Source organism: Eutrigla gurnardus (assembly GCF_963514095.1).
Source record: "Eutrigla gurnardus genome assembly, chromosome: 19".
NCBI classification, from domain to species: Eukaryota; Metazoa; Chordata; class Actinopteri; order Perciformes; family Triglidae; genus Eutrigla; species Eutrigla gurnardus.
The window spans coordinates 15,866,132-15,875,463 of record NC_139930.1 but is presented as its reverse complement, the minus strand read 5'-3'; the positions used below and the strand labels follow the sequence as shown (position 1 = coordinate 15,875,463).

Here is a 9,332-nt window from a genome sequence, read left to right as displayed (position 1 = left end):
CGAATTACTAGAAATATAGTCTTAGAGTCAACATATTATAAATCTGATCTGTTGGTTTTTTCACAGTGAATATTGATACAATGGACTGTATGTTTTTACAGTAAAGTGATTTATTCATTTGTTGATTAAATTCCTCAGAAAAGGGAGCTGATTTCTATGAATATGTGAATTTTTTCACTTTGTCCTGGGTTTCCGACCTAATCAGAGGACTCCCCATCTCAATTATCTCTCCTGGACTTCACCTGAGAAGCAAGTCCCCCTCCTCCATGTTGCCAAGAACCAACCCTTCCTCAAGGACTGGTAACAATCTGGGCATTGTGTAAGACAGGAACTTAATGTGATGATGTTTCTGTTGGATGTGTTGACCACGAGGAGGATGCCTAATAAGAGTGAGCTTTACCTGGGAGAGCAGACCTTTTCCACCCATGGTAACTCCCACTCCTCAGGTGCTCTGACAACCGGCTGTGGTCGTTAAAACAGCTGTTTCCATATTGCAAGAGGGAAAACAGGGACACTTATCCAAACATCAAACTCACAACACTCACCTCAGAGTGAGGTTAGCATCCTCTCCACGCCCCCCTCCAACAGGACAGAACCGGCACCACCCAACATATTCTTCCTTCTAAACATAATCAGTGACCTGGAATGATAACCGGTGGCGAGGTGTTACACATTCATCTGTGTGACGTTTTAGAGAAATCATTGTAGTTTGGTGGGATCTGGGTACCATTGGCTGCTCAGGGTCCACCCATCCTTGTGACTTTTTAGAAAAAGAGGAGCCCGAAGTGCCACTGCTGAGTGTCGTATCGTGAAAACTACCTGCTCAACATGTATAAAGTCGTTTCCTCTCTAAGTGGCCGCTGTGCGGTTTTAACAGGGCAGTCCTGCTGTTCACCTGGTTTGGCCAAACTTCACCTGGGAAGTGGTGAGTTACCATGGCGATAAAGGAAAATGTAATTTCTTGATCATGATCCGCTGCTAATGATGACGCAGCCTGTAGGTATTTTGTGTAGAGTAGCCTTTTTGTCAGTCAAACTTAGCATAGCATTCAACAATACTTTGTTCTGGTAAATGACACCTTGTTAATTTATTAAGTACTTATCTAATATAATTGACGTTGTTTGTGTAAAACGCAGGAATCAGAAATAAGCATTGGTTAGACAGTGTTATTATAGGCTGCAGTAGACATATATGGTTGCATTAGCATTAAGGCAACTGCATTAAATTGAATAACAGCAGAAATGTTGCAAATATAAAATTATGCACACAATGCAACAAAATATAATCATATTATCTCATTTGGATGAGTGGTTTAATTGAAGGCGCAGACAGACCTTTCTGTGCTTAAGCAATACATATTATTTAATTATATAAATATGCGTATTTGGCAGTCCGAGCAGTTTTAACATGACAATATCCAGCCTTGGGTTGACTGGGAAAAGCAGAAGCATAGTCTTTCCTGTGTTGCAGAATGGGAAGTTAATGTGGTTAAAGTATCAACCAGGTTTTAATTGGATTAAACTTTGACCACATAATAAGAGTAAAGGTGCATCGTAATGAAAATTTTGCATCATTAATTTTTTTTCTGTAGATAAATTGGAACCTGGTACCAGATCTCTGAATTGAATATAGCACTGTTAGTTTATAATATTAATATTATCCCCGATATTTGGGATCGTATACGACCCCGTGGGCCTCAAATTTTTCAAGACCTCTGGGAAAATGTAACAGATTGTCACAAAAAAGCCCTGAATGTCACAGAAATGCCATAGATAGGTGTCGATCGGCTCATAACAATCTCTTTTAGCTCTTTCTGAATTTCATCCGAAACCACTTTGTAGGTGCAGCATGTCAGAAAGTAGCCCTCAAACATCATCCTGCAGACCTGCCAGAGATGCCCTCATGCACTTTCAAACCAGAGGAATACAAGGTAAGAGTGTGATGGCGTCCAGACTGTGTCTCTCCTGCACTGTTGGTCTCTGAACCTGTCATGGCTTTAGTAAAGAAAATCTAAAATGTTATTATGTCACATTCAACTGACATTACAAAGTGCTAAAAGTGACATTACCTGTAATTATTGTAATGAAATTGTAATTATCAGCAATAGTTCAGTGCACACACTGCAATATGTTAACCGTTATTAAAGGTACTATTGATTATTACTGTACTGTAGTAAATGTCTTATCCATCCAATAGTTTTTATCTTCCTATACTGTAACTCTTTGCCTGTGTTTGTCTCTCTCCAGGGTTTGTCCAAAGAAAGGATGATGGAGATCCGAAAGAAAAACTGCAACCCTGTGACCGGGATGATTACCTACTATAAGAAACCAATGTTCATCCACCAGGGACACATGCAGTGGATGTGGGACGTGGACGGGAAGCGATATCTGGATCTATTTGCTGGTGTGGCTACTGTCAGTTTGGGCCACTGCCACCCGTAAGATCCCTTATTTCCTTAATCCTGACAGTTATCATCGGTCACAAATCTCTTTTCATTGTCGCTCTGAGCCTGACATCTATGTACAGGAAGGTGCGAGCAGATACAGAGAGGCAGTTGAAGCGATTGTGGCATACTACAAACATCTACGTCCATCCCAATATCCACGAGTATTGTGAGAAGCTAGCTTCCCACTTACCGGATCCTCTCAAGGTAGATGGCGGATATGATCAGCTAACAGCAGGAGCAATACAGGCTAAATTAAAATGTCTGCTGGTCTGTGTTTGTCCTGTCTAGGTGATATATCTGACCAACAGCGGCTCAGAGGCCAACGACCTGGCGATGCTGATTGCTCGACTTCACACGGGGAACTTTGACATCCTCACTTTCAGGTATGTGTCTTATCATTATTTCAAAATTAAGCCTTTTTTGCAATATTTGCTTTAAATCTTTAATCTCCTGTCTTTTTTTTTTTATCCACCAGGGGATCGTACCACGGTGGCACCCAACAGACCATGGGTCTCACCTCCAACTCACCATATAAATACCCCATCGCCACTAGTTCAGGCTGCACACATGTATGTCTACATCCATGTATAGCATTGCAGCAATACACAACATAAAAGAGTATTTACAGTCAACTCTTCGGCCAGCATGCTCTTCTCTCAATCAGCAGTAACGGAATCTTCTTAGTGCTAAAAGCTACTGAGTCATTCAGTGACGATTTTAATTTCAGCTTGATTTGTTGTTAGAGAGCAATTTCATCCATGCTGCTGCACACATCATCCAAACACAAACATGTGATGCCACCACGAATGGCACTCTCTATGCAGCTTACTAGCTAGCTGTCACCAAACACCGCTTAGCATTAACATAAAACAAGAGCTAGCCATTAGCCATCCATCCAAACAAACATTATAAGTATGTATTTGTTAAGTAATTCATCTTTCTGACTTTGACTGAGCATCTGAGCATGTGTTGCTATGAGGTTGAGCTAGCTGACTATGTCTCTGCCCAAACAAACAGATCATGAGTCCTGATGTGTTCAGAGGTCCGTGGGGAGGAAGCCACTGCAGGGACTCTCCTGTGCAGACCACCAGGGAATGTGGCTGTGTCCAAGGTACACAAATGTGTGAACCCATGGCTCAACGCACTCTGTTTATCACTCATAAATTGGCAAACCCAACACTTCTATCTGTAGGACCAGGCATGGTACCTACAACAATATTTGTCAATACATTTGTATTTTATAAAAAGATATTATTATAACATGTTATTGAATCATTGCTCAGTCCTTAGGTGCTGTAATTGGATGTGAACTATTTCGGCAATACTGCGTTTATACATATGTCTTCAAACATTTTTCTTTAATCCCACAGGTCATTGCATGGCAAATGACCAATACATTGGACAGCTCAAAGAGACATTTGCTACTAGTCTCCCAAGTAAAATCGCTGGTTTCTTTGCAGAGCCAATTCAGGTACTAAATTCTTTCAAGGAGTTAGCATTGACCTTTAAAAGTCATAACTTTATTGCGTCCTTAGTTATCATGCTGTGTAACTTTATATAACTACTTGTGTTAATTAAGATGGGACTGTAAGATGTGTTTTCTTTCTACAGGGAATGGGAGGAGCTGTGCAGTACCCGAAAAACTACCTCAAGGAGGCGTACCAACTTGTGAGAGAGAGAGGAGGGATCTGCATTTCTGATGAGGTTAGATACACATTTACATTAGTTATGCTCAACAATTAAAGACATAAAGCAAACACTGTGTATCAAGGACAAGATCAGGCGCAATTTTGCTATCAGTACGTTGCCATCTTTTTTAAGCACTAAAGCTTGCTTCATACATCTTTAAATTTTAATTTCAATAACGTTAAGGAACTCACCTGACAGGTCCAGACTGGATTTGGGCGAACAGGAAGCCACTTCTGGGGTTTCCAAGGGCACAACGTCATTCCTGACATGGTCACAATGGCGAAAGGCATTGGTAATGGATTCCCAATTGGAGCTGTTGTTACGACACCAGGTGAGATGATACTGTAAGACATGAAACATATTGTTTGAGGCAGCAGTGGGTGGAAATATGAGCTTGTTTTTTTGTTGTTGTTTTCCAGAAATCGCTGCTTCCTTTGGTAAGGCCTACCACTTCAACACCTTTGGGGGAAGTCCAATGGCTTGTGCCGTTGCTTCATCAGTTCTTGATGTAAGAATTCATCTTTTGTCTTGTATTATTAGTGTTGCTGAGGTTGGAAAGTCCATAATCACTCAAGCTGAACTATATACAACTGAATTATATCTCTTTTATAATATTTTTCGTTTGTCACATTTCAAAACAAAATGGAACTGATTTCAGTTTGACTTATAATAACCAACAGACTATCAAAGAAGACGGCACACAGCAGAACAGTCTCAATGTGGGAACCTATCTGATGACAAAACTGGCAACTCTCAGAGACAAATATGAGATAATCGGTGATGTACGTGGAAAAGGCCTGCAGATCGGTGTGGAAATGGTCAAAGACAAGGTATTTATTTTGTAATAGAAGAAACACTCACCTCTCCTCAAACACTTGTAACTGTTTGATGAGTATTGTATCTGTTTTACCCCTCTGACCATCCAATCCATCATACTACAGATACAGATATCTCTTGCGTCAACAGGATTAATAAAAAGTATTGGTAGCAGTATTTGGTATCGCCGTTTCTGGCCTGGTACTGGATCAAACCCAAACTCAGACTTATCACCCAATATGCAATATTCATGACATTTTAGGGAACCTGGAGCAAATGCAGCATCACACAACGTCATTGTGAAAAATGCCCTTTAGTACTTTCAACAGTAGCAGTACAGTATATTTACCCTGAAGAGGACTCATTATTCCTTCTGCTGCCGTGTTTGAATTGCCTGCCTTTCAACACTTGGTTATTAGCCTGGGAATGGTAGATGTGGATACACATATGTGGTTAGTTGCTTGCAGATGGATAGTGTTCATAATGTTAGGCACATACATATAGTTTATACAACACATCCAGACACATCTACCCTTATTATTAACCTCCTCTGTATCATCCACAGACCAGCAGAGAGCCGCTGCCTCCTGCGGCAATGAGTGAGATCTTTGAGGACATAAAGGACATGGGAGTCCTGATAGGGAAGGGAGGAGTGTACGGACAGGTAACAGCACTCACCATGATGTAGCCTGTCTCCATCTGTCTGTTTGTTTAGCAGGGTCACAGCTCTTTTGTGTACTATAAAGGTCAACTCTGGGGAGAGAGAGAGAGAGAATGAGTGAGAGAGAGAGAGAGAGAGAGAGAGAGAGAGAGAGAGAGAGAGAGCAACATATGTTGATTAATGTACCGTCTCGCTTTTCAAAAATAAAAAATAAAAATAAAAAACTAAATGTTGTTAAAAGTCCATTCACTAGAGACCAAATGTATAAACTACACACCTTGTTAATCATAAAAGTTCAATTCTGTTGCAATTATGGCAGTTGTCCATACCTGATACACGTTAAATAACTATTATTATAATTTTTCAATTCTTAGTTTCAATCTTTAACACCTTAACCAGCCTTTGAACACTACCATCTGAACATATGAGCCAGAAATATCTGCTTATAATGTGTCAGGCAGCATGAAGCCCCTGACCTGGTTAATCTCTTGTCTTCTTGTCTACTCACCACTCAGACGTTCCGCATCCAACCCCCCATGTGCATCACAAAGGAGGATGCAGATTTCTTCCTGGCAGTTTTTAACAAGGCTGTCCACAGCTACATGGACAGGAAATAAACACATCAGAGGAGTAACTCAACACCAAGGACTAAACCTGGAAACAAAACATCCCTCAGGATCAGATGTCATTTTTGTAAAAATGTTTTTGTCGTTTTTAATCTTCTTGTCCTGTTGTAGAAACTGCTATTTACTTTGTAGACATTTCAATACTCTGAGCAAACCTCACTAATTCTCACTCAAACGTCTTTCCAACTGACTAATTTTGCTCCACTCAGAGATCCTGAATCCACATTGTTATGATTGTTCTGCAGGGTTCATATCTGACTGTAATAACCATAATATGTTTGGTGTAAGAAATATTTGGGCTTTAAAATGTTTGCTTAAATACACCATTTTGTTTTTATGTATCAATAAAACAGTATATTAAATGTATAGGTGCATGTTTAGCACTGACATATCCAGTAGTTTGTTACATGGTTATGGGTATTAAAGCAAATCACTCCAGAGTTGTTGTATAACTACCAACGTACAGTATCACCTTTATTTTGTATAATGCAGTAATACTACAGAGCTCTCCGTGACAAATGAAGAGAGGATTGCCAAAACAGTATATCGATATATAATAGGGTATATTCTATGCACATTCTGTTTGTTTTTCTTCACGTGTCTATCAGTACGGATACATTCATAAGTTACTGGGAAAGTACTGGAAAGTTTCAGTCATACCAATCTCGAGGACTCATAATGTTGAATTGCTCACACATACATAACTGTCTTACTGAACATGTAATTGTGTAAACCAGTTCATTAAAAGTCCACATTCAAAGGGTCCTTTCAGTTTATCTTCCTCTTGAGAGACTTCTCAGTGTTATTGTGTCCCCGCTAAGTCAAAACTCTTTCAGGTTCATCATGAACATATGTTATCTGTTGGTCTTTTTTGAGCTCTCTTATGGAGCTGTGAGGAGTATTTCAGGACCAGCTTTCCTGTTGAGAACTCGTTGCAGGTCACGGAGGTGTGTAAAAAAAAAAAATCAAATAAAGGCTATGTTAAAATGTCCAAAATATCATTATCATGTGTGTCTTTCATTCCAACGTGGACACCATTTTCATTAAAAAAAATTAACAGACTGACCCATGTTAACAGGAGCGTATCACGTGTCACGATAGTGAAGAGTGAAAACCACGTTAATAGCAAACTACCATTCATTGAATAACCATTGGACTATCCAGCAAACACGGTGAGTTGACTGTATGTTAGGATAATGTGTCGCTCACTTACAAAGTTGTATTTAAAAAAAACTCGGGTGTGTTTGTTTTGAAGAAAGGCGCCCCCGACAACTTCCGCATCTCTCTTCCTTCCGCCGGAAGTAAGGTATTGCGCATGTCAGTCTGTCGCACCCAGACACTTCGCAGAAGAGACCAAAACACAGGAGAGATTTCATGTATACAGCGACAGGACGTGGCAACAACGGTGTTTTGTGATCCGCAGAGGTGAGAATTGTTACTCAGTGTAACTTATTATGGTTAGAAAACGTGGCTTGGTCTACAGGTTGATTGTTATTCGTCATACGTGTTGCGTTCACCAACGAATAGCATGAGGAGCTAGCATGAGGCTAATGATCATATTCTGACGCCGATCAGTAACACGGGACGAGTTAATAATTCACAAAATGTCCCTTTGAGTCTCAAGGCTGCGATTAACGTAATACAGTGTTTTTGTCAGCAAATTTTGATCCTGTTTCTGTGTCCCAAGATTCACGAACTTCATTTATACAACTACACAGAGAGCTTAGCAGCCACCTAGCATCGACTTCCTAGCTGCGCTTCGGAAATAGTGGTGACATTTCTCGTTACTTAGCATCTGTTTCGTCAGAGTATTGCATTTATTGAGATCTTTCAGGTGCTCGTGACTTGTTTTACCCTGTTTGAATTTAGAGTTAATTCTTTATCGTCCTTTTTATATATAATAACTACGGTTCAGGATGTACGTCAAAGTTTAATGTATTTCTCTGTGTTAAACAGCCCACAGGTATATCCATATTGGCAGTAAAGTCGCATGTCTTGTCCAATGAAACCAGTGTATAAATGTACCTTCTTCTTATATTATATGTGGATATATTAAGGCACATTATTATTATTCACATGGTCGTTGTTATTCTTATTAACAACTTGTGAACCTCGGTGTGTTGTTTCTCTGCTTCAGGTTCTTCATTTTGGGCAGTCATGGTGTGCATTCCCTGTATTGTGATTCCTGTCCTGTTGTGGGTCTACAAGAGGTTCCTGGAGCCTTTCCTCTATCCTATAATTTCGCCATTTATAAATACATTTTGGAACAAGAAAGCAGTCAAGGAGAGTGCCGGTGGTGACCAAAAAGTTAATGAAAACAGTAATGGGACTTGCAAGGTAAGTTGATTTAAAAAAATGATGATTTTGTTACCACATGTTAATAATTAAACTCCCTTTCCTTCATTCATTTGTGTCGTGCTGTAGGGGTCAATATTGCATGGTGAATAAAGTTGAAGTGTTCTGTCTCACAAATAGGATATTAATTTACAGTGATTTTTGTGGGATAATTTGCATTTCACCTGATCTAATCATCACTGGCACTGGTGTTAGTTTTAGAATCTCTTTCATGAAGGTGTGTTGTAAATAAAAAGGCATTTAAAAGACATTTTCCTCATGTGTTTCAGCCTGAAAGCAATGACGAGGCCACTGCCAATGGATCCACTATAGCAGCAGCAGCAGCAGATAAGAAGACGGATTGACAGCTCTAACTTATTATAATGCATCTAAAACAGTGTAAATATTTCCATTAATATAATACAGAGTACTATGAATTAACTTATCATTCTTTTGGTTTTAAATAACCGTCTTCCATAATGTGCGTACCTTGAACATTTTATTGATTTTTATTACAGTAACTTTAGGAAATTTTGATATATTTTTCCTTGTTAATCATGAACTGATATATGCATTTACCATGTTGAATATTCACTCTCAATGGAATAGTTTTTCTAGGTCAAACTTGCAGTTTATTGAATGTATATAGAAAATAAAAAAAACAAGCTGATGCATTTATTGTCCCAGTACTGAGCTGCTTCTTCCACTTCAACTAGTTGCTCACATCACATTGTACAGTCATGAAGGGATCCGTTTGTTT

General features: G+C 39.4%; 3 protein-coding genes across 3 annotated transcripts in view; 2 read left to right on the top strand and 1 right to left on the bottom strand.

Annotated features, from left to right (window-relative positions):
- Positions 1-9,332, bottom strand: part of LOC311030208 (cytochrome c oxidase subunit 5B, mitochondrial-like) — a 115,875-nt gene that overhangs the window by 45,995 nt on the left and 60,548 nt on the right. The window lies entirely within an intron of this gene.
- Positions 773-6,678, top strand: LOC311030203 (alanine--glyoxylate aminotransferase 2, mitochondrial-like). Its single transcript, XM_084035834.1, has 14 exons — positions 773-925; positions 1,842-1,930; positions 2,247-2,437; positions 2,527-2,650; positions 2,735-2,829; positions 2,922-3,015; positions 3,464-3,557; positions 3,817-3,917; positions 4,058-4,150; positions 4,334-4,466; positions 4,555-4,643; positions 4,816-4,965; positions 5,517-5,615; positions 6,128-6,678. The coding sequence occupies exons 1-14, from the start codon at positions 829-831 to the stop codon at positions 6,227-6,229; spliced, it is 1,551 nt and encodes a 516-aa protein (XP_083891960.1). The 5' UTR covers positions 773-828; the 3' UTR covers positions 6,230-6,678.
- c21h18orf32 (chromosome 21 C18orf32 homolog) lies at positions 7,549-9,256 on the top strand. The gene is made up of 3 exons (XM_084035388.1): positions 7,549-7,663; positions 8,376-8,575; positions 8,863-9,256. Exons 2-3 carry the CDS (start codon positions 8,396-8,398, stop codon positions 8,935-8,937), a joined length of 255 nt encoding a protein of 84 aa, XP_083891514.1. The 5' UTR covers positions 7,549-7,663; positions 8,376-8,395; the 3' UTR covers positions 8,938-9,256.

What these genes read in the sequence shown, in the direction of transcription:
- LOC311030203 (XM_084035834.1), top strand. Translation starts at nt 829, where the DNA reads ATGTATAAAGTCGTTTCCTCTCTAAGTGGCCGCTGTGCGGTTTTAACA. An exon ending in AGCTGTTGTTACGACACCAG is followed by an intron (nt 4,467 to 4,554) that starts GTGAGATGATAC and finishes GTTGTTTTCCAG; the next exon opens with AAATCGCTGCTTCCTTTGGT. An exon ending in TTGCTTCATCAGTTCTTGAT is followed by an intron (nt 4,644 to 4,815) that starts GTAAGAATTCAT and finishes AATAACCAACAG; the next exon opens with ACTATCAAAGAAGACGGCAC.
- c21h18orf32 (XM_084035388.1), top strand. Translation starts at nt 8,396, where the DNA reads ATGGTGTGCATTCCCTGTATTGTGATTCCTGTCCTGTTGTGGGTCTAC. An exon ending in ACAGTAATGGGACTTGCAAG is followed by an intron (nt 8,576 to 8,862) that starts GTAAGTTGATTT and finishes CATGTGTTTCAG; the next exon opens with CCTGAAAGCAATGACGAGGC.